The sequence below is a fragment of the Rhinolophus ferrumequinum genome, chromosome 10, assembly GCF_004115265.2.
Source record: "Rhinolophus ferrumequinum isolate MPI-CBG mRhiFer1 chromosome 10, mRhiFer1_v1.p, whole genome shotgun sequence".
In the NCBI taxonomy this organism is placed as follows: Eukaryota; Metazoa; Chordata; class Mammalia; order Chiroptera; family Rhinolophidae; genus Rhinolophus; species Rhinolophus ferrumequinum.
Genome location: NC_046293.1, coordinates 73515208 through 73539665, shown reverse-complemented (window position 1 = coordinate 73539665; position 24458 = coordinate 73515208). Strand labels below are relative to the sequence as shown.

Below are 24458 nucleotides of genomic sequence, written 5' to 3'. Positions count from 1 at the left end.
TTCGTAGAAATCCATTTGGATCATATCTCGATTTTGAGATCTACTAATTTATTTATCCAAGATTGTTCCTTGACTCAAAGCTTTAGATTATTGTAAATCTCAATAAACCTGGTAATTAACCATTATTGACTTATACAATTTATAAAGAATGTCATCATTCACTAAGTGGCATCTCCTGTTTTGGCCCCCTTTGTATTACTTGAGGAAATCATTAACCATCGTTAAGGAAATAAAAGCCTGCTTTTTTCCACCACCCCAGCCCACCGCCCCTGAAGTATTAAAAAAAAGTTGCCCATCTGAGACACAGCCCAATCTTCTGATTTTCAGTTTGGGACTCCTCTGAGAAATCTTTGTGTTGTTGTTGTTGTTTTCCCAAGAAATCTTAAAATAAATACAGTATATTTTTCATAATTAGCAGTCACAGGAACTGCTTATAATAGAATACCCTAGCTTTTTTGTTCTGAAGGAAGTCTAGTTTTCAGTGTCCCTCGAAGTGAATTTCTGTTATTTCAGATAGGCTATATTTTGTTTCATATTATCTTAAACATTACTTTGTAAATGTCATGATTTTACATGATGTGGTAACAGAATTTTAATTTTATTTTTAGACATTACATGAGATGACTCATTGAAACTTCACACAGCCCTGTAAGTCACCTATAAACGGGGCTTTAAATATTTTAAGTTAATGAATGTCACACAACTGTCCAAAGCAGAGTTTGGAGTCTAACCAAAGTCTGCAGAACTTAAACGTTTATGGTTTTTTTCCTACTAACCGACATTTGTGAATGGTTTTTGAGACTACGCATGATAGATAAGAATTAATACCATGGGATTTTATTTATTTTAATATATATTTTTTAATATATTTACATTGCAAGTAATAGTTTTGGAGTGCAGGAGAGGCTTGGGAATTGTATCCGCGCACGTGTGTGTATGTGTGTCTGTATACACACACACACAAACTTTTGGCTCAGGGATTACTCCAGGCTCTACTTCCTGCTAGTAGTTTTGGAGCTTTACTCTTCTTAGTTTCTCTTAACATCCTTCCTGTTTATATAAATTTTGGATTGTCTGTAGTTGGCTTTGACCTTGTATTTCCTTGAGACTCTGCTTCCCATATGTAGCTCCCTCTGCTGCAAGCATGGTAGCTACATTGAGGTATTCCTTATATTCCTTTTATTCTCAGTCTTTATATCCCATGAATGATTTCTAATACTGTACCTAAACAAAATAGAAGTAGTTTTATGTGTAAATATCCCTAATTATTTGGTTGAGATTTTTGCCTAACAGAATAATTTCATATTCTTTTGGAGCATAGTACAGTTTCTTACTCCACTTACATCTTTTTTCTTTTTTTCTTCAGATTCATTTATTTATATTATATAAATGTTCTTGTTTAGTTTTATATTACAGTTTTTTTTTAAAAGTTACCTAAATTCAAGTATGACTTCTGTTTGTAAAAGTCCCATGAAAATCATAAAAATGAAACATTACTTTGTCCAGGGAAAAAAATGTTTACAACATATTGTTAATTGTGAAAACGTCAGGCTACGAAATGATATGGTAGCCATTTTGTGGTCTGACACATACACAAAACAAGCTTGCTGAAGAAAACTTGAATAACAAAAATTCCTAATCTTATCACCGAAGAAATACAACTAATACAAATCCCTCCTAACCCTACTTCTTACATGTAATTACTAACTTTATAGTGTATATTTTTTCATTCTTTTTCTGTGTGTATAGTGTGTGTGTGTGTGTGTGTGTGTGTGTGTGTGTGTGTGTGTAAAAGTTACATCTCCACGTAGATACATACAGCTAGATGGAAAGGGCCTTCTTAAAGCAAAAGATTGACAAGCCTGACTTCATACAACTTTTAAAATTCAGTAAAATACAAAATTAGGAAAAGTTTTTTAAGGCAGTGACAATATGGAAAAAATATTTGTAGCACAGCTATTAGTCAGATGTCTAACCAAAGTCTGCAGAACTTAAACATTTATGGTAGGGAATATCTTTAAGTTTCCTGCATATCATTAATTAGCACCACCATCCATTGCAGCATATGTCAAGAACTTCACTTTATCCTAGACACTTTTTTCACACTTATTTCTCATATCCAGCTGATCTCCCAGTATCTCTTAGGTCTCTCTGGAATTCGTCATTTCCTCCATCAAATTCAAGCTTCCAACATGATTTTCTATCTTACTGCTGTATCTACTTAACTGGTCTGCCTTTTATTCTTTCTCCATTCTAATTTATTTTCTATACTGCACAAAATGATCTTTTTGAAACACGTATCTAATGTAATCATCTTACCCCAAAAAACACTCACTGACTTTGAAGGCATATGTGTGCAGGGGAAGGTGTCAGAGACAGAAATATAGAGAGATTGAGCATTTCAGTTACTCACGGGAAAATGAACCTGACCCCTGTCTAGCCATACACACTTCCTGTCACAGTGTTTGGTGCCTTTTGTTCTCCCTTCCTGGAACACACTGTCTTTCCATTATTTTTGTTAGTATCTACATATTCAGAGAATTCTTTCCTGACCTCACTAAATCAAATTATCCTATTATTTACTCCTAGACACCACAAAATTCTCTGTCATAAGGCTTATAGGGAGTCAACCCAAGGACCTGGGCGGGCCCGCTTTGGCTGCTCCGCTGGCCTGGCCTCCCTCGGCCTCTGACTGGGCTCAGTCCAGCACCGTGGGTGATCTATATGAACCCAGTAGCAATGGCCTGATCAAAGGGTCCAATCCAGTCTTCAGGGCCAGTGATCCAAGATTATCTGAATTGACCAAGGCCTACCAGGGAAGAAGTGAAAGAACAACTGGAAAACAAAAAGACTCCAAGGCATTAGCTGAATTTGAAGAAAAAAATGAATGAGAACTGCAAGAAAGAACTAGTAAAACACAGGGAGAAATTATTAAGTGGAGATGAGAGCTCATCCAAAAAACAGAGAAAGAAAAAAGAAAAGAAATCTGGTAGGTATTTATCTTCATCAAGCTCTGATTCTTCCAGCAGTTCTTTGGATTCTGAAGATGAGAATGACAATAAGAAATAAGGAAAAAGAAAAAGAAGAACCATTCACATCCATCTTCTGATAGCTCCAAGTCAGAAACAGAGTCAGACAGTTAGTAGTTTAAAAAAGAAAAGTCAAAGGATGGAATGGAGAAAGAAAAGGTGTTCCAAGACTCAGCGAAAAGAGGGAGATGTATCCTGGAGAAAAACCTTTATCATCTGAGACCTTATTAGGTCATATTATATTGAGGTACCAGTGAAAAAGAAGAAAAGCAGTGAAGAACAAGAAAAAGCAACAGGGAAAAAAACAAAAGAAAAAGCATAAGAAACACAGTAAGAAAAAGAAAAAGAAGGCTGCTAGTTCAAGTCCTGACTCACCATAACATTAATAAAAGTCAGGATTCCCTTATAACGAAAGTGCAGTGTCTGAGGGAATCACATCTGTGAAAATTATGACATGTTTTCTAAAATGCATGAATTTTCTTGTTTTTAGAATTATTCCAGAGCTATTTAGTGGCAACTCCAATGCCGCTGTGTAAAAAGGCCATAATAATTGCTTGCTGCTCGAACATCTGTCTTTTTCTATTCCATTGCTTAATAACCCTGGGAGATAATACACTGCAGTCATGTACTAGTGGTTGATATTTGGGGATAATGTTAATATTTTTTACTATAAGTATTTAATGATAACAGAAAATGAATCTGGGTACATCATTAAGATGTAATCAGAAATGATCAGGTGGCTTTTAAGTAATGTTTTTGAGGTAGGGGTTACATTGATACTCCAAAATACTTACTCTGTAGATAAGAGTATTTTAATTTTTCCCCTCGTATACTTTTATTTACCTAGAGAAGGATCTTCTAGGGTTGGAGGAGGGTGGATTGCTGTTTCTTTACCTACCAGAATAGCATGCTTTTTATCCTCATCCATCCTATTTTTACAGACACAGTAGCCGTGCTCCGTGGGGAGTCACAGTTGGGTACAGCAGCCTCAGCCTTAGCCTTTACTGAGCTTAGTGACATCCCTGGACTCTTGTCATGTGCTGCTTTGAGTGAACCAGCGAAACAGCCTTTTGCAGCCTGAGAAAACCCCAGAAGCTCTGGGATTTACCTCCACTTCAGTAATACTGACTGATTTTTTAGCGTTAGGATGTCTTACATTTGAATTAATTTGGCTAAATTTTGGCTTTAGAGAGGAGTCATTTCAAATAGACACGGGTACTTAATTGAACTTGATAGCTAAAGATTCTAAAATGCATGTTTTACACTTTTAAGGTTTAACCAGTCAGGAAAATTTTATGTAACCAGTAATAGTTTGTGGTTTTTTGTTTTTTTTGGGGGGGGGTTATGAATTTTGTATAGGCTGTAATGTTTAGCTCTTATTAACTTTATTTTTGCTATCTTCAATCTTTACTGCATTTAATGGCATTCTTGCTAAGATATTTAGCATGTGAAAAGCAGGTTTTTGATTTTTGGGGGGAGGGGTGTGGGGTAACAGCTTCATATTGAAGCTGAGATTTAACCATATACAAGTTGAGTGGCAGCTTTGGTATACTGTGTCTTGTTACATAAAGCTGTTGCCAGAATCTTAGTAAATACAACATTTTAAAAGTTTGTCGTTGTATATTCTTCACAAATTATGACAAGTTAGACTTAGGTTAGAATTACATTATTGTGCCTTCTTTGTCATTTTACCAAGATTTTGTGCCTTATATCTCCTGCAGAATTGTTTACTAGTCATGTTAAAAGAACTTGATAAGTCATTTTCACTTTACATGTTTATGTAATCGGGTAGCGTGAAATATAATTTGATGTACAATTTTCCCTGTTACAAAGGGTGTGCTAATTATAGTGGTTATACACACAAAATGTTTTGGCATGACAAGAGGCTGAATAAATAGCTATATTACTTTTTTAAAAAGACATCTTAGTTTTTATTCATCTACTCTTCTACTAAATTGGGAACTTTCGAGGGGAAAATCCATCTTTATCTTTGCTTACCATTGGATTCCTGGCATGTAACATAGTGCTAGATACATACCAGACACCTGACTTAGTCAGCTTTGGCTGCTGTAACAAAATACCATAGACTGAGTGGCTTAAGCAACAGGCATTTATATCTCCCAGTGCTGGAGACTAGAGAGGCCAAGATTCAGGTGCTGGCCGATTCTGTATCTGGTGAGGGCCCTTGCCTTGCACATCACTGTCACCTTGCTGTACCCTCTGGCAGAGAGGAAGTAGTGAACTCTATCTAGCTAGTCTCTTCCTCTGATACAGGAACACTAATACCATCATGGGCACTCCACTCTCATGGCCTCATCTAAACCTAATTGCCTCCCACAAGCCCCACCTCCTAATAGCATCACACTGAAGTGTAGGGTTTCAGCATGAATTTGGAGAAGACACAAACATTCAGTGCATAACAATACCCCATAAGTGTTTGTTGAATTAATGAACACATTAGAAGTACAAGCAAAAGATGTAAATAAGAAGTTCAGAAAAGGAGAAAATACAAATGCCGGTCAACATTGAAATATTTTTAACCTCATGAGTAATTAGGAAATAACAAGTTAAAACAATGATAAAACGTTTTATTCCCATCGTGCTTGGAAAATTTTTAAAGATTGATAATATCAAGTGTCCGTTTCAGAACATGTCCATTAGGAGGATGGTATTAAATAAAAGTGTGATCCAGTCATGCTGTGGAATATTCACAGCTATTGGAAGGGGGAAGCATTGTATCACAGTGCATTTAAAATAAGCCCATTAATTTTTGTTTTATAAAAAGAACCTCAAAAGTAACTGTGTATATATGTTTATACACACCTATATAAATTAATAGCAAAGGTACTGGAAAGATACTTGCCTTACTGTTGATAATGTATATCTGAGAAGGGATCGTCATAGAAGAAGAGTATAAAGAAGTTCTTTCTTTTTTTAACTTTTTTTTTTTTTGCTGTTTTTATAAGGACAATATTTTTATGTAGTCTGAAAAAAAATAAAAATCATGGTTAAGTTGGTTAGAGACATAGAGAAAAAAGGCTCATTCTTTACATACAGAAAAGTAAAATCAGGGATGCCAAAAGAGCGTGGTTTAATTTGGAACTATAAACAGTTCCATATTGAAGCCTAAAGTGTGACCCAGGAAAGAAGAGGAATGAAGCTGAAAAAGAATATAAAACTAAATTATTTAAGGCCATATATGTTTTCTCCTAATATGCTACAACCATTCAAAAATTTTTAAGTTGGGAATCGACACTGGTCATGTTAAATATTAGGTTGGTGCAAAAGTAATTGCGGTTTTTGCAATTGAAAATAATTGCAAAAATCGCAATTACTTTTGCACCAACCTCATAGATGATTCTAGGAGATGTGTGGTTGACAAAATGAAAGAGATTGGTAAACTTTTTTGTATCTGGATCCCTTTGGCAGGTTTGATGAAGCCTGTGGACATTTTCTCAGGATTATGTTTTGGATGCATAAAATACAAGTACAATGAAAAACTATATTGGATTTCATTTATCAAAATATTAGAAAAACACATTTGTTGGTGGTATAGTTATATATGTGCTTCTTTAACACATTAAATAAGACCTAATGGTTGGTCTAATAATTAATTTCAAAATAGTGATGAGCATAAATATTTTAAGATACCTGTGTGAGTTGAATGGTCTGCTGAATTCTGCCCAGGGTCCCAGGTTAAGAACTGTTGCTTATGGCACGAGACTGGGAGCATGGAGATCAGTTAGGAAATCAGTCGGTATGGAGACAATGAAAAATTGCAGTGGAGACAGTCTGAAGTGATCCTATGAAAGACTTTCTAATTACTATTAAACATTATTTTGTATTAGTAAAGCAATGTGTGTACATAATAGAAAAGTTAAGAAATACAAATTAAAAAAACAAAACATGCTCCATGGTAGTCTTTTAAAATTTGTGTAATACATATACTATCCTTGGTTTTTATTGCTGTGTTTATGTAGGAGTTTTCTTCATTGGCTGTGCATTTAGTCTTATTTCAGTGATATCTTCATTGCTTAACTGTCTTCCCTTTGATTTTACAGGTTTTTGATTGGTCAGGGAGCACACGTAGGGGCCGTGAACAGTGAGGGAGACACGCCTTTAGATATTGCTGAGGAGGAGGCGATGGAGGAGCTCCTTCAAAATGAAGTTAATCGGCAAGGTAACTAACAGCAACTTAAATGGAAAAAGTGTTTAAACCGGTTTTAGAAAGAATAGGATACTTGACTTTTTCAGTAAAATAATTGTTGACATTGAAGGACAACCATGGTTTGGGTGGGGAAAAATCAGCTTACCTAACGTGCAGTGTGATTCTATTTGAAAAAGTACATGATTCTCAACTCTGCATCTTCTTAATATTCTATGGTAATAAGAGCTTTGAAGAGAAATAAAACAGGCAAAGAGGATAAGAAGTGCACAGGGTGAAGGTGACACATTGTAAATTTAAACAGAGCAGTCAAGAAGTCCTCACTGATACGGTGGTATTTAAGCTAAGATCTGAATGAGATGAGGGGATGAATCATGTGAACCTGGGGAAAGAACATTCCAGGCACAGAAGCAATTGGTGCAAAGATGGGAGGGTACCTGGTGTACCTGGTATATTCAGAGCCATAGCCAGCAGACGAGTGTGACTGGGACAGGCAGAACAAGGAAGGCTGGATGGAGATGAAGTCACAGAAGTCGCAGAGGACCACATTACACAAGGCCCTATGGGCCATTGGAAGCACTTGGGCTTTTCATCTGAGTGAAATAAGGAACCATTGGAGGGTTTGAGGTGGAGAAGTGACATGATCTGACTTACTTCAGGAAGGATTTCTGTGGCTGTTGTGTTGAGAAAAGATTGTAGGAAAGTAAGGGCAGAAGTAGAATGGCAGTAGCAGAAGCAGAGTAGTAGTAGACAAAGTGATGAGGAAAGGTTGGATTTTAGATATCATTTTGAATGTTTGATCAAGAGGATTTGTGTCGCGTCCCGCGCGCGGGCCAGGGTGTGGGGAGCCAGTAGGACAGCGCAGGGTTAAGAAAAGACAGCAACCATGAATAGAGTGCAAGCGGGGCCAAGGGACTTCAGCCTCAAGGACTGGACCCCAATTGGGCCTGCGCATAAGTTTTATTAGTTAGGTGGGGAAGTAAAGGAGATAAAGCTTGTCAATCTCAAGATCTGTGAATCCCATACATTATAATAGGAGACTGATTCAAGCCAATCACCCTTGCCTGCAGGCAGCTGGACTGTAGTCTCAGGATGTATGTACCTCCCCAAAGGACAAAACCTATATGCACATGAATAGATGGAGAGCGCATCATTGAGCCACTTCCCCTGCAGGTTGTGGGAAGGAATGCAGCCACAGAGGCTGAGGCTCTCCCTAGCTGGGGGAAGGTGGGGGGCTGTGCCCACCTCTGTGAAACCCGTGGGTTCTCCTGTTGGTCCCCATTTGACTGCGCCTGGCTTGAGTTGCCCTTCCCCTCCCCCCTCCCGCCGTGGGGAATCTTACTCATCATTGGCTGACCAGCCTTCTTTCTGGGGCCAAACAGGGAGACATAAGGTGTAAGCACAAAGGTGAAGCAAAGTCCCTGAAAGGATCCGTCTCACAGACTCTCCTTGCTTTAGGGGCAGGTACAAGAAGACAGACAGGTAGGCTGCTGCATGGCAGCAGATTTGAGTAATTAAGTGTAGGGTGTGTAAGAAAGAAGAAGGCAGGGGCGATTCTAAGATTTTTGATTTGAGCAGCTGAATGAATAAAGTTTCTATTTGAGAGGTGAATAATGTGGGGAAAGTAGGTTTTGTAGGGAAAGTTAAGAGGTTCATTTTCAAATCATATTAAGTTTTTTGTTTTGTTTTTTTATTAGATATCCAAGCAGTTGAATATGTGAGTAGAGAGAGGTATAGGCTGGAGATACAAATTTTGGGTGGTGTCAATTTATAAATGAGAAGTGATTGCTTATGGGTAGATTTAGGAGTGATAGGTGTTCTAAAACTGTAGTAATCACAGCACAACTCTACAAATTTACTAAAAATCACTGAATTGTGTACTTTAAATGGTGTATAAATTATACCATGATAAAGTAGTTACTTTATATATATAATATATATGTATATAATCCAGCAGTTCCTCTTCTGGGTATATACCCAAAGAATTAACAGGAAGGTATCAAGAGATATTTGTGACATTATTCACAATAACCAAAAGATGGTTGCCAACCAACAGATGGATAAACAAAATGTGATACATACACACACACACACACACACACACAAACAAACAGTGGAATGCTTTTCAGTATTAAGGAAATTCTGACACATGCTACAGCCAGGATGAACCTTGAGCATATTATATTAAGTGAAATAAAAGACAAATGCTGAATGATTCCACCTATATGAGGTACCTCAAGTAGTCAAATTCATAGAGAAAGTGGAATGATGATTGTTGGGAGCCGGGAGGAGGTAGGAATGGGATTTGTGGTTTAATGGGTAGAGCATTCAGTCTTGCAAGATGAAAAGAGTTCTGGAGACCCTATCATTTTACTTAACACTACTGAATATTACTTAAAAAATGGTTAAGATGGTAAATTTTATGTGTAGTTTACAAGTAAAAATATATAAATTAATGAAATTACTGTGTGTTATTTCTACTATGTTTCATTACTGCAGTGATTAAATGGGTATTATCAGAAGGGAACTGTGTTTTGCTAAGGTTAAAAGGAAAAGGAAGGGTATGGATATTGCTGTAGAGGGTTGACTCCTGCCGAAGTGCGGTTCATCAGGAAATAGACGCAAAGGAATAGGAGCTAGGCCAGTCTGTTAAAAGGAGATGTTTATTTCTGTGATTAGGAAAATTCATGATGACTACTCAGTTGTTTAAAAAAAAAATCTTAGGCACTAAAACTGGGAATATTTAAATGCCTAAATAGAATGAGGCATTATAACAAATTGTTGAAGATAATCTGGAGCCCAGGAGAAACAAAACACACACGTTAGAAAAGTAGTCATAAACTACTTTTGAGTTTATGACTCAAAACTCTATGAGGCTTAGATAAGTACTCGTACACAGAAGAGCTTCTAACAACTATGTTCTAGGCAGGCATTCTAGAGTAGTGGGATCTTCAAGACTTGAGAAAACCAGAATAGATACCAAGCACACAACCTAGAAAGAAGAGTACCTTCTCTGCCCATCTTGCCCAAATGAGTGGCCAGATAACAGTTTCCTGTAAAACAACGGTTAAAATCTTTTTATACTATCTAATATTAGCTAGTGATTAATATGAAATAAGAAACGCATGGAGATGTACTGAAAACATGTTTCCTTTGGCTTCCTTCTATTGTTAGCAATGCTGATTTTAATTGAAATGATTCATTCAATATTGATTAATGTGCTAAGAAATGTATTGGAGAAAAATGAAGACAACCTTTGTTCTTAAGAATTTCACAATGAAGTAGAAGTGGTACATATACAAACAACATTACAGTGCAATGTCCTATGTGCTAAAATATAGATAGGAGCAGGATGTTGTGGGAGAACAGAAAATGCTATGACTAACTGCTTACACTAGTCAGAATGATGACATTTGAGAAGGAGTTTCCTTGACAGAGGAGGGTGGTGGTGGACAGCAAAGTCATGTCAGCCAGGGCTATTAGCATGTGCAAAGGAAAGGAATTGGAGACATAGCCTACTCTATGTGAAGAATTCATTAGAATTGTAATGGAGATAGAAAGTCAGGATGGAATTAGGAGTTGGAGGTGAGAACTGAAATGATTATCCCAGAGCCATATGGGGAAGGACATCTATTTTGTAATCATTAGACAGATGCAACAAAGATCTCAGCAGGAAATTTAACCCAGTTGGATTTGGTTTTTAGTAATAAAACTGATGATGGTTTGGAGGATGAATTAAAATGGGGGTGGAGCGTGGGGGGAGTGCATGGTGACATGCCTTCCTTGAAGGCTCTTAAATATTAGTCCAGGTGAAAGATAGTAAGAGCCATAACGATTACTATTAAAGAGGAAATATTAAAGTAAAATGAAAACACTTTGGTGAAGAATTGAATGTGGAGATTAAGGAAGAACTCATTTGCCTCCTGAAGTTTTCAGTTTAAGAAGTGATGACTGGATGAATTTATATGGAAAATTGTGAGATGGAGCAGGAACAGATTTAGGAAGTACATGAGTTTGTTTTGGGATATATTGAACTTGTGGTGCCTGAAGGATATCTAGATGACAGTGTTTAGTGCACTGTTGGAAATTAGGAGATGTCAGGAAAGGAAATGTAAATCTGGGAGAATAATACATGAGGGAGAATTCTGGGGAAAGGTAGATGAGATGACCCTGGAACTGAAAAGTGAAGATCTAATACTAGTATTAGGTTGGTGCAAAAGTAATTGCAGTTTTTGCAGTTATTCTTAACCTTTTAAAACGTAATTTCATTTGCACCAATCTAATAATAGTAGCTAACTCTTACTAAATCCCGATTATAGGCCAGGCATTGAGCAAAGGACTTTTTATGCGCATTATATCATTTCATTTCATCTTCACAGCAATTCTAAGAGGTTAACACTATTATCCCCATTGTACAGATGAGAAATTGAGGCTCAGTGATTTGCCCAAGGTCATACAGGTAGGACGTGGTGCTGTAGTTCAGTGCCAAACAGTGTGCCATAACTTGAGCCCACATTCTTCATTACTGTACCAGACTACGTTTTATTAAAAATGTCTCCTAGAAAATACTTAATGATGTTTGTTTTGTTATATAATGGGAATACATGAATTTATATAGCATAATTTTATTCCAAAGGAACCAAAAAATAGAGACATATCTAACAGATTTTAATAATTATAAAAAGCACACTCTAAATATGTATCTAATAGTGATAAGATTTCTGAAATTGTTTATCCTGGTATAAAAGTTATTATTTAATGCTTTTAAATTCTTTAATCATTTTTTTGGTTCTTAGTTCTTACTCTAATATATTTGATCAATAACAACTTATGTTTAAGTAAATTGCCTTTGAAAATAGTAATGATTCAACAATAGCTAAAACTATTTCTGGTTTATATTTTAATGCAATTTTTCTTTATTTTGCTTGTGACACAAGTCAAATTTTATATTTCTCAGCTGACCAAATTCCAGTTTAATTTTATTTTTTCTTACCTAAAAGATCTGGCTACATTTCGATCTAAAATTTACTGTTGTTGTTGTTGTTTTTTAATAGTAGTGACAGATGTTAAATAGTCTAATTACTTTATTATGTCATACCCAATTTAGTTTCAGTATCTATTGTTTTCACTGTTTAAAACCCCTGTGATTATAGTAGGTAAATTAAAGTCCAGTTAAATGGATTATAGGATTTTCTTTCTATTGGACCATAAAACAAGAAAACAGAAGCAGAATCACAGACTTTTAGATCTTATGATTGTTAACACCTTAGTGCTTACTCCTGATCTAAGCACGTCACATACATCAATTAATTTAATCCTCACAACAACTCTATGGGCTAGGTACTTTAATTACCCAATTTTACAAATAAAGAAACTGAGCATTAGCATAGATTAAAGAGTCTTGCCCAAGATAATAAGGTAGTAGTGGTAGATCAGGGATTGAAACCCCGCAGCCTAGTTTCAGTGTCTGTGTTCTTAACCCATTATCCATTATCCTTATATTTAAAGTTACGGCTTTCTCAAGGTCACTATCTAGTTAAAGCACTGGGATTAGAAAACAAGTATTGTAATATATGGTACAATGAATTTTTTAAAAAATTTTTAATGAACTAAGGGTCTATAACTATATATAATCAGTAATATTTTTTTAAAAAATTAATAACAAGGGAATAGTTTTCTAACTGGATCTTCTTAAGCATAAGAAAGTTCTCCTTCACGTATACTTCAATTGTAAACTTTTGTTTTTATATAATTCATTTAAGAGCACGATTTGGACGCAAAAGAGGGTAATTGCTTTGTAATTATATAAAGATAGTATAAGAATAGATAAACCTACAACAAGAGGTAGGTATTTTTTATTTCAAGTCCAGAGGAAATTTAGAACAGTAAAAGTCAGAATGTTTAAGTTGGTGAAAGCCAAAAACAAAGATAATAAAGAAATCCATGTTTTAAAAGATATAGTAAAAGAATAAAGCATAAAAAAATAAAATCAGTCTGAGAAAAAATCATTTAGTAAAAAGATTATTTGTTTTATTAGTTTCAGGTATACAAAACAACAGTGATTAGACATTTACGCACCTCACTAAGTGGTAACCCCAACAAGTCTACTAACCAGCTGACACTACATAGCTGTTACAGTACTATCGACTATATTCCCTGCACTGTACATTCTATGACTGTTTTTTTAATTATAGTTGACATTCAATATTATTTCATATTAGTTTCAGGTGAACAGCATATAGTGGTTAGGCATTTACATAATTCGTAAAGTGATCCCCCCGATAAGTCTATTACCCATCTGATACAATATTATTGTCTGTATTTCCCATCCCTGTGACTGTTTTGTAAAGTACCAATTTGTACTTCCTAATCCCTTCACCTTCTCACCCACCCCCCGAACTCCCCTCCCTTCTAGCAACCATCAGTTTGTTCTCTCCATCTATGAGTCTATTTCTGGGTTTTTTTGTTTGTTTATTCTGTTTTTTAGATTCCACATATAAGTGAGATCATATGGTATTTGTCTTTCTCAGTCTGATTTATTTCACTTGGTACAATATCATCTAGGTCCATTCATGTTGTTGGAAATAGTAAGATTCCATTCTTTTTTATGGCAGAGTGATACTCCATTGTATATATGTACCACAGTTTCTTTATCCAATTGTCTATTGAGGGGCATTTCCATTTCCATATCATGGCTATTGTGAATAACACTGCGGTAAACATAGGGGTGCATATATCTTTTCAAATTAATGTTTTGCATTACTTTGGATATATACCCAGGAGTGAAATAGCTGGGTCATAAGGTAATTCTATTTTTAATTTTTTGAGGAACCTCCATCCATACTGTTTTCCATAGTGGCTACACCAGTTTGCAATCCCACCAACAGTGCACAGGGGTTCTCTTTTCTCCACATTCTCATCAACACTTGTTTGTTGATTATAGCCATTCTAACCGGTGTAAGGTGATATCTCATTGTGGTTTTTATTGATGATCAGTGACGTTGAGCATGTTTTCGTGTGTCTCTTGGCCATTTGTATGTCCTCTTTGGAGAAATGGTTATTCAGGTCTTCTGCCCAGTTTTTAATTGGATTGTTTATTTTTGGGGTGTAAAAAAGTTATTTTTAATGTACAGAGGGTGCCAAAAAATGTATAAACATTTTAAGAAGGAAAAACTGTATTAAAATTATAATGCTCAATATATACTGACACCAAAAGATGAATACAAATCACATTTGACTTATGCAGTTACAAGAGGTGCTCAAAGTGGTGGTTACCATCAGCTTCTAGACACTTACGATTACAGCAAACGACTGCTTGAGCACTGTTGACCAAAGTGTCTACTTGTATACATTTTTTGGCACCCCCCCACCCCGTATTATAGGCTTTATAATTTTTTTTCTGAGTAACATTAAAGGCATCTTAAATAAGATGGGCTGATTATCTTTTGGTGGGAAATTTTTAATATATAAAATTGCTTTATTATGGAAATTGTAACACTTTTCAAATAAAGATTATAATAGATTTTGTTCACTTATCTATGTGATATATTTGATTTATTTTTATAAAGTCTATTTGAGAAATCCTTGTTGCAAGTTTCTTTCACATGTGGTAATGAGATTACAATCTCTAGTTTAAAGATTATCTGTACTGGTGTAATCTTGGAATTAAACTTTTTTCAATTATAGTCTGTTTTTTAAAGATGGAGCTTCAATTGACCAGTTTAGTTGTATCTTGAATAAATGGTAATTTGCTAAGCAGGCAAGATCAGGGCACCATCCAGGGAGAGGGTAATAGCTTGCACAGCAGCATGCAAGCAGGACGCACTTGGGGACCTTTGTATGCAGTGATCTAGATGGTGAGAGCCCTGGGTGATGAGAGAGGAGACTTAAAAAAGCATTGAGACCAAATCTTAAAAGGCTTTGTGTGCTACAGTACAGTGCAGCTTTGTCGTATAGGAGGTGAGCCATTTATGTAGAAAAGTGAGACAAATCATATTTTGATACAGAAAAACTAGTATGACGTTGGTGTGGGGAATGAATCACGAGGGACTGAGGCTGAATGAGTTCAAGGCCAGTAGGAGCAGTCAAAGTGGGAGACGTAAGTCATGAGCGAAGATGGCCAAGAAGACGGCTTAGGAGACAGCAACTCCAGATCTGGTGAGGAGAGGGATGGGTTAAGGATGTCTGCCAGGTTGCTGGTTAACTGGTGGTACCTAGTAAAGTAAAGACAGTAGCAAGCAGATGGGCTGGGGAAAACGGAGGTAAGATTTTAGCCTTGAGTTGAGGTGCCCGTGGCACATTATTTTATTATATTAAATTGTTAGCCTAGTCTTAACCTCATGTCTGTTCTCCAGGCTCAGATATCCATCTGACTACTTGATATCTCCAGTTACATGTCTGTTAGGGCATCTCATACTTCACATTTTTGATATTGAAAATTTAGTTTTTCAGATTGCTCAGGCTGAAAACCTTTGATTCATCCTTGAATTCTCTTTTTCTCCTATATCCGAACCAACAGCAGATTCTGTTGGTGTTCTTTGAAGAATCCAAAGTCAAACCTCTTTACCAACTTCACTGCTACTACTTCGGTTTTAATAATCATCATCTCTTGCCTGAATTATTGCAGTAGCCTCCAAATGAATACCTCAGATTCTACTCTTAATTTTCAGTTTAAGTGATCCCGTTAAGTCAGCTCAGGCCATCCTGCCCATTGTAGATACCCGGGCCTTCTAAACAAAAGAACGGGCCAAGAAGGCTTCTACCTCAGAGCCTGCTAGTACTTCCTCTGCCTGGAATGTTTTCCCAGGTTTCAGTATGATTGTCACTCCTTTCATTTCTTGATGTAAGTGTCACCTTATCAAAGAGACTGTTCGACACCAACACCTATGAAGTAACGCCTCTTTTTTCATTATCCTCTGTCCTTTTACCTGCTTTATTTTTCTGCATAGATCATCTTCTGCCATATAATAAGTTCACTCTGTACCCATAGCACCTTATAAAGGTACCTGACACATGGTAGGTGCTCAATACATATTGAATGAATGGATGGATACATGCATGGATGGATGGATGGATGAATAAATCAATAAACGAAAAAGTCCTGGACAGGTAGTTGGATACATGAATGTGAATTATAGGAGAGATCTTAACAGAGGACGTGTGTGTATAATTGTTTTTCACTCATTAATTAATTACTCATTTAGTAAACATTTACTGATCCCTTTTACTTGGTATCAGGTACTCATCCTCATACAATGGGAATTCAAGATTAAAAAAGCAGTATCTTTACCTTTAATAAATTCATAGGAAAAAAAAAGCTTATGATCTTCAAGTAAGTGTAGATAATAAGTACATTGTCGTATGTGTTGTTCATTAAATAGCAGTTGAAGCCATAAGACAACATGAAATCATTCATGAATTTCAGGACTATGTTTTCTATTTTAATTTTTTTCTCAGGACATTGATCTCTTTGAAGGTAACAACTATAGCATCCTGTTCCTTAATGAAATCTCCCCACTTTTATTATTATTATGTCAGCCTAGCACAGTGCTTAATAAATTCTCTTAAATTAATGAACATCTATATAACTTATTAAAATTATAAAACTAATGACAGGAACAATGTACTATGTTGGAAAAGGAAAGAGAGTTTGGTAGAGAAGTAATCTGTTTTAAGATCTAGTCAATTTTAGATCAAGACAGAACCCTCCAAACTGAAGTGTACAATAAACATTTGTATCTAGTAGACTGGAGTTCATAGAATTGGTCAAAGCAGTAGATAGACATTTGAGACTTAATTACCTATGATTGATTTTTTTTTTTTAGAAAGCATTTTTTAGACCAAGAGATGGTATACCTAGAGAAATATTCAAATTTTTTAAAACAAAAGGAGTAATCAGAACAGGTCAAAAGAGAGCCAAAATAATATTGTAGGACAAAAACTAAACAATAAGTAAAGAAGGCTAAAAATACCTACAATCTTGCCACATTTCTGCGTTTAACCAGTTTATCAGCAGTCCAGTTTTCAAAAGTATAATTTCACTTTTTGTTTTCATTAAAACTCGAAATATTTTAGATAATTTTATTTCCCATCATAGAAAGAGCGTTTTCTATAAAGAAAAACTAAAAACAATTTTAATTTTATCAGGGGTTGACATAGAAGCAGCTCGAAAGGAAGAAGAACGGATAATGCTAAGAGATGCAAGACAATGGCTGAATAGTGGCCATATAAATGACGTCCGACATGCAAAATCTGGAGGTACAGCACTTCATGTTGCAGCTGCTAAAGGCTATACAGAAGTTTTAAAGTAAGTATTGTTTTTCACAGTTGTTTTCCTACTTTGGTTTGTTTTCTTTATTTCATTATTCCTTTTCTTAAGATACCTGCAAACATTTTGAAACAGCTTATAAATGTTATTTAATGCACATTTACAGAAAGGAAAACTGCCTTGAATATTATTGCTTTGTTTCTAAAGCTCTTTCTTTCACTCTCAAATTTTGATTATTCTGCTGTTGTTTTCTTTAGTTTTAATTTTCCAGTAAGTTAAATTTAAGTGTCAGACAACCACTGTGTGCTACCTTCTGCGCTAATAAATTATTACAGTCATTTTGAGATTCCCAGATTGTCTAACTCTGGTTGCTGAGACTAAGAACAGGGTCATATATAAACATATTTCTGTTAATATATTCTGAGAGCTTGGTTCCTATTGAATATTTATTTACATGTAATTTATCTAAAATACAGTTTCTTTTTACTACATAAACATTGAGACTCGAATGCTATTAGCATAATATTAAATGTCAAGCCGTAAGCAACTTATTGATCAGCAAATATATTGATCAGCAAATTTCCTTGGAACAAAGCTTCTTTATGTCACAATAATTTTTTGTTTTGTTTTTTACTTATGCAATACAAAGGTGTTGGCAACTATGTGAAAACAATGATTCCTTGTATAACTTTTGTTATATGTATGTATGTGAAAGGAAGTAAGATTGGCCCTCAGCAAAATCAACTGCACCCTTTTGTTCTCTTGGGCTTCTAATACCATGTTCTTATTCCCTCTCCTCAGTAAAAACGGTGAAGTTTAAGTGGGTCAGCTATTTCCAGATTTCCTATTTTCAATCCCTACTCACTTCAATAGCTTAAGCCTTTTCCTAGAGTACTAAGTTAACTTTTAATTAGTTTTCTTGTCCCACATTTGTTTCTGTCTAATCCAAAACTTTTCAAACTTTCAGACCCCATTAGCAGGTCATGAAATGAACTTAGTCACCAACGGCCTTTTTTAAAGAAAGAATTGAAAATATCAAATAGTATTGCATATGGTAAAGGTAAATATTGTTTCTTAAAACTCTTGTTTCTGTAAACATAACACACACACACACACACACACACACACACACAGAGGATTACATTGTAAAATAGGTTTCTAGATTGCTTCCAAGTGGTCTTTGCAATTAGGTGATCCAGGCTCTTAAAAGCCTTCGTTAAGATTGTCAGTGGAGGTCGCATATATATTAAATTCCTCAGCTTGACACATAAGACCATTTGTCATCTGACCACTGGTTCATCTTTTAAACTAAGCTGCTACCATTGCTCCTCAAGCATGCATTATTCCAGCTATGTGTCTTCTTGAAGTTCTGTTATGATGTCTTAATGCCTACTCTTGTTTGTCTAGATATCTTTATTCACCATCTCTTCAACTTGGAGGCAAATTCCTTTCAATCTTTTGGCTCAGTTCAGGGCTCTTCAGCTTATAACAACAACAACAACAACAAAATGCTCAACCTCATTCATAATAAGAGCAGATAAAGCTGTAATGAATTACCATTTTTCATCTATCATATTGGCAAAGATCAAAACATTTGGTACCCTGCATTGGCAAAGTTCAGGGAAAAGCCTTCTTACATTACTGGTGGAAGTGTAAATGACAGTTGAGCAAATTCTGTCAAAGTAGCAATTACTCTTTGACTTGGCAGTTCTACCTTTGGGAGTATTTTTTTAAAGGTATTCTCACACTCATGTAGCAGCATTGTTTATAATAGGAGTAGGAGAATAGTTGAAAAAATTATGATACATCCTTTCACTTAAATACTCTTTATCAATTAAAACATTACAAATATATGGAAAGAGCACTAGTATGTATTATTAAGTGTGGAAACCAAGGAGAGAAGTATACATTTCTGTTATTTAAAATATTTTTAATTGTATTTGCTTATATATGCATAAAATTTCTCTAAGGACCCAATCACAATTAGTATGGTTATGTATAGGGAGGGAAATCTGGTTACTAAAGGTCAGCAGTGGGAGAGTGACTGACTATCCTGTACAGCCCAGTGGGAGAATGACTTTCCTAAATAGCCATTTATTCTTTTATGGTTTTGAACCTTGTGAATATATTACTTATGAAAATAAATATATAAAAGTACATATGAAATGAAAAATAAATAGAAGATACCTTTTTGAAATGTAATCTTCTCCCCACTTACCCCTCCTCCCAAACACATACACCACCATTCAATTGATTTTGATGTTTCTCAGTTCTGTACTCCATTGCATCTCCATCACAGAATCTGTGAGAGTTGATTGTTTTACTTGACTTTTGTCCTCCATCAGAAGCTCCTTGAATACAGTGAGTACTGTCTTACAGTTTTGAGTGTCTTTGTATGGCCTGGCATATAAAGAGAACTATATGTTTGTGGTTGGGGGTCTGAGGGGGACGTGTATCTACCTTCCTGACTCTTTCCTCTCCACACAGACTCCCGAGTACGTACATTATGACATCATCCAGAATATTTAAAGTACTATAGTTCATATTTTCCAATGGGAGATATATTTTTATCTTATATCCCAGTATTATTTCTGTCTCTCTTATAAAGTTTCTGGTAACATATATGTTAATGGATGTATTTTTTTTTTTAACTTAAATCTCTGGGTTTATATGTGTTAGCCTGTTCTTTACAAGATCGGTGGCTCTTAAGTGTTGGTCTGCAGGTGACAGGCAATGATAGGAGAATTATATGGGGGACTTCTTAAAAATACAGATTTCCAGGGCCGGCCTGGTGGCTCAGGAGGTTGGAGCTCCGTGTTCCTAACTCCGAAGGCTGCCGGTTCGATTCCCGTATGTACCAGTGGGCTCTCAACCACAAGGTTGCCAGTTCGATTCCTCGAGTCCCGCAAGGGATGGTGGGCTCTGCCCCCTGCAACTAAGATTGAACATGGCACCTTGAGCTGAGCTGCCAGATGGCTCAGTTGGTTGGAGCGCGTCCTCTCAACCACAAGGTTGCCAGTTCGGTTCCTCGACTCCCGCAAGGGATGGTGGGCAGCGCTCCCTGCAACTAGCAATGGCAACTGGACCTGGAGCTGAGCTGCGCCCTCCACAACTAAGACTGAAAGGACAACTTGAAGCTGAACAGCACCCGCCACAACTAAGATTGAAAGGACAACAATTTGACTTGGAATAAAAAATAATCCTGGAAGTACACACTGTTTCCCAATAAAGTCCTGTTCCCCTCGCCCCACTCCCAAAAAAGAAGGAAAAAGAAAGAACTGGAACAGTCAATGAACACATGAAAAAAATTCAATCTCACAAATGAGCAAATAAAATATTAAAAAAAAAAAGTACAGATTTACAGGGTCCATCTTCCAATATGCTGGGGTGGAGCTGGGCAATCTTTTTTTTTTTCCTTAGTAAGCTCTTCAGATGGTTCTCTTACGGAGCCAGAATTGGAAACAGCTGCTTTAGATACTAAGCATTAGGGAATCAGTTTCTAAAGCATAAATAAATGAAGGGTTATGTGTGCTGTCACTACCGCATCCTGTAGGTAAAAAGAAGTCGTTCTCAAGCTCAGTGTTTTGGAAAGTAAGGTAAAGGTAATCAGATTTCCTGAGTTGTGAAGTGCTTAGTGTTTCGCCTGTGTGTGTGAGGCTGTGCTTTGTGCAATTTATAGAGCCATTCTTTGCTCTCTGGGAGCTCAATTTCTAAATAAAATAAAGGTCGATGTCAGTATACAGTTAGAAGGGCATACTAACATAATTTGTGTAACTGTTTGTGTTGTATTAAAATGTATTCCTATTTTCTAGCTTTATTGATGATTGGAATATTTGCTGTCTACTGCTACAGAAAAGTAGACATGACCTCTTGGAGTATTTGTTTTGCTTTGTTCCTAATAGTCAGATTGTCCTTTTCCTATGAAAATTTCCCATGGTAGATCATAAAGGTTCACGAAGCATTCATAAACCAGTTCTTCAACTGTAAGGCAACAAAAACACTACAAAATGAGCTTGTTTGATCCCCAGTATATTTTTAGAATACATTTAGCCTGGTGTGATATATCATATGGACCTGAAGACATGTCCTGCAATAAATCAGTTTAACGTACAAATGATCCAGTAGCTTTGGATCTCACCTTGAAAAATCATAGGCTTTCCTCTGAAAATGTTAATTACAAAACATATTAACAAGAATTAATCAGTGTCACACCAAATCATATAAGACTTATAGTCATTAGGCATTAATTAAAGCTTAATGTGTTATTATGGCAGTAACTCAAGATCCTCTTTGCCAGTGTTTTCTGAGTATTACTTTCTTTTGCCCTAGTTAATTCGTTGAGGAGAAGGGGTATTGAACTATAAAAAGAGAATTATATTGCCAATTTTTTTTAACTCGCATGGTATAAAGCTATTGATTACGTTTACTTATTTCTGTATTGTAATGATTATCTAATTACTGTACTTTCTTTAGACTTTTAATACAGGCAGGCTATGATGTTAATATTAAAGATTATGATGGCTGGACACCTCTTCATGCTGCAGCTCACTGGGGTAAAGAAGAAGCATGTCGAATTTTAGTGGACAATCTGTGTGATATGGACATGGTCAACAAAGTGGTAGGCCTTTTCAATGTTTTCACTTTTTGAAATACAGTTTAGTCTCAAAAATATTAAAAGAATATAAATTACATAATTGTATTTTTTATTAACTATACAAAACAATGTTTTGTCAATTACTTACTGATTTTTATTAACTAATTGTTTAAGTCTTTTTCAGCTACCTGTGAGGTGGTTTTGGCCTTATTCTGCCAAGAAAAAAGCGTTACTCTTTCAGTAATCATTACTATATGTATAGAGAGTAGATTTGGGTACTTCCATTGAAATTATATTCTTAGGGTTTCATAAATTAAGAAAATTTTGCATCACTATGTTTTCCTAATTCTCTGTAGCTGATAGTCTTATTTATTAACTTGCTTATAAGCTTTTTAAGTGACATGGATATTGGAGAATATTTAAAAATATAGTTGTGTGCCAAAGAAGATCATTGAGATGCAACATCTAGTCTCCTAGTTTTGCAGATGAGAAAAGTTTAGTGAGGTAAATGGTATACTTAAATATCACCCAGTTGGGTAGAGGGAAGGGAGGAGCAAATGTCATGTAAGTGCTTTTCACAAAATTATGAACATGCTCAAGTTTTCAGAGTCCTTAGTAGATTAGATTTTTCTCCTGTGCTCCCTGTCACATCCCATCAGTATCACCACTGTTCTTACTAGTTCCCTCCCACTCTATTGGTGCATGATAAAGATCATTTATTGAGCTTCTAGTGAGCTTAACTACCCTTACTTGCCATAGAATATCCCTTACAGATTGCATTTCATAGGCTAATGTAGTAAATTACTTAGCAGGGTTTCTAAAAATGATTTCATCTTTATTCAGACGTGGACATCTGATTCTATTGTATCCATTAATATAGGTGCTGGTGCTGGTTACTCTAGTAACTGCAGTTTCTAATCGGTGATCTGCAAAGGGAATAGAGAATACTACATGCCCAAGATTTTCCTACGGGTACATGGTTAGAGGTTGAGGTTCATAATAGTACAGATTCATGTCCTAGTTGCTGACATAAAGACAGAAAGAAGTGCTCTGAATTCCTTTTCTCTTTCTGGAGTATATTCATATATAGAGGGTGCCAAAAACAACGTATACTCATACACATTTTAAGAAAGGAAAAAACTGTATTAAAATTGTAATACTCAGTGTATACCAATAACAAAAGAGGAAGACAAGTCATATGTGTACATTTTTTTGGCATCCCCAATATATATTTATAACTGTATTTTAAGTAAAAAAATGTGCAAACAAGAAAATCATAGGAGGTTTTGAAAATCTTCGGGAAAGTCATGATAAAAAATGTTTGAGAGTGATCCATCTGAAGTATAGGTTTGCACTTACATGTAATAGTCTTCAATCTAAATTTGTATCAAAACTTAATAATTTGCTTTCTCTTATTTTTTTTTATTATAACAGTTTTTTGTTTCGTAGTCAGCATTAGAAAACAAAATATTGATACTATTTAATTTTAAGTGAAAGGCCAACTAATTTTAGCTTGACAATTCATATTCCTCTTCTTTGTAGAAATTCCCCCAGCTCTTGGGATTTTTCTGAAGAAATTAGTGAATGAATGAATACCTGTTATCTTCTCTCTGTTCCAAATAGTGTCTCCTGCAGGCCACTTGTCCACTGAAATGGGCAGAGCTGATGCTGGTTCATTCAGTGATAGTGACCTCTGGATAAGGACCAGAAGAGAGAACCTTGTTAATTGAAATGGTTTTCCAAAAAGATTATATCACTTCCTACTTCATGTTGTTTTGCTAGTGAAACATACACAATATATAGTATGTATGAGAAAAAGTTATCTTGCATCTGTTCTATAATTGTCTAATTCTTATGCCATACAATTCATAATATGCTCTAGGCTGAAAACTACCTATAAAATCATTTCGTTTTATCTTCCTTTGTTTCTGTATTACTGTAGTAGCAGTTTCTTGTGTCACCCTATATTTTAATATCTTATCACCTCATTTCGTCACTTCAGTGCATCTTTATATGATCTTAAGAGAGTTGTGCCTCATAATTCTTTAGAATTTTATAGTTTTCAATTTATTTTAGGACAGTGCTATCCTTTTAACAACGCTGTGAAGTTGTTATCTGAGTTTTGAAAATTCGGGAACATGATCAGAGAAGTCAAATAATTTTCCTAACGCCCTAATAATTGTTTCCTTTTATTCTGCTAAGTTCTTCTGCAACTTTTCTTAGGTTTTTATATCTCATATGTTTTATTTTTCTAGATACTAACTCATAAGTTCTAAAAATAGGATTTTTAAATTTTTATCAAAATATGATTTACTTTTAAAATATCAAAATTTTCACGACACCTGCTAATAGCAAGAAGCTACATAATATAGAGAGAGAATTTTAAAGGCCCTTATGGCATAA

The 24458-nt window shown here is 35.5% G+C and overlaps 1 protein-coding gene and 1 pseudogene across 9 annotated transcripts in view; both read left to right on the top strand.

The window, feature by feature from the left end:
• PPP1R12A (protein phosphatase 1 regulatory subunit 12A) overlaps window positions 1–24458 on the top strand; it is a 140414-nt gene that overhangs the window by 61980 nt on the left and 53976 nt on the right. For all 9 annotated transcript variants that reach the window (XM_033116702.1, XM_033116705.1, XM_033116704.1 and 6 more), the window contains exons 3-5: window positions 7091–7209; window positions 17341–17500; window positions 21935–22079. In XM_033116702.1, coding sequence (XP_032972593.1) covers window positions 7091–7209; window positions 17341–17500; window positions 21935–22079 — 424 coding nt within the window. The remainder of the gene's footprint in view (window positions 1–7090; window positions 7210–17340; window positions 17501–21934; window positions 22080–24458) is intronic.
• LOC117028314 (protein FAM133B-like) lies at window positions 2658–3409 on the top strand (annotated as a pseudogene).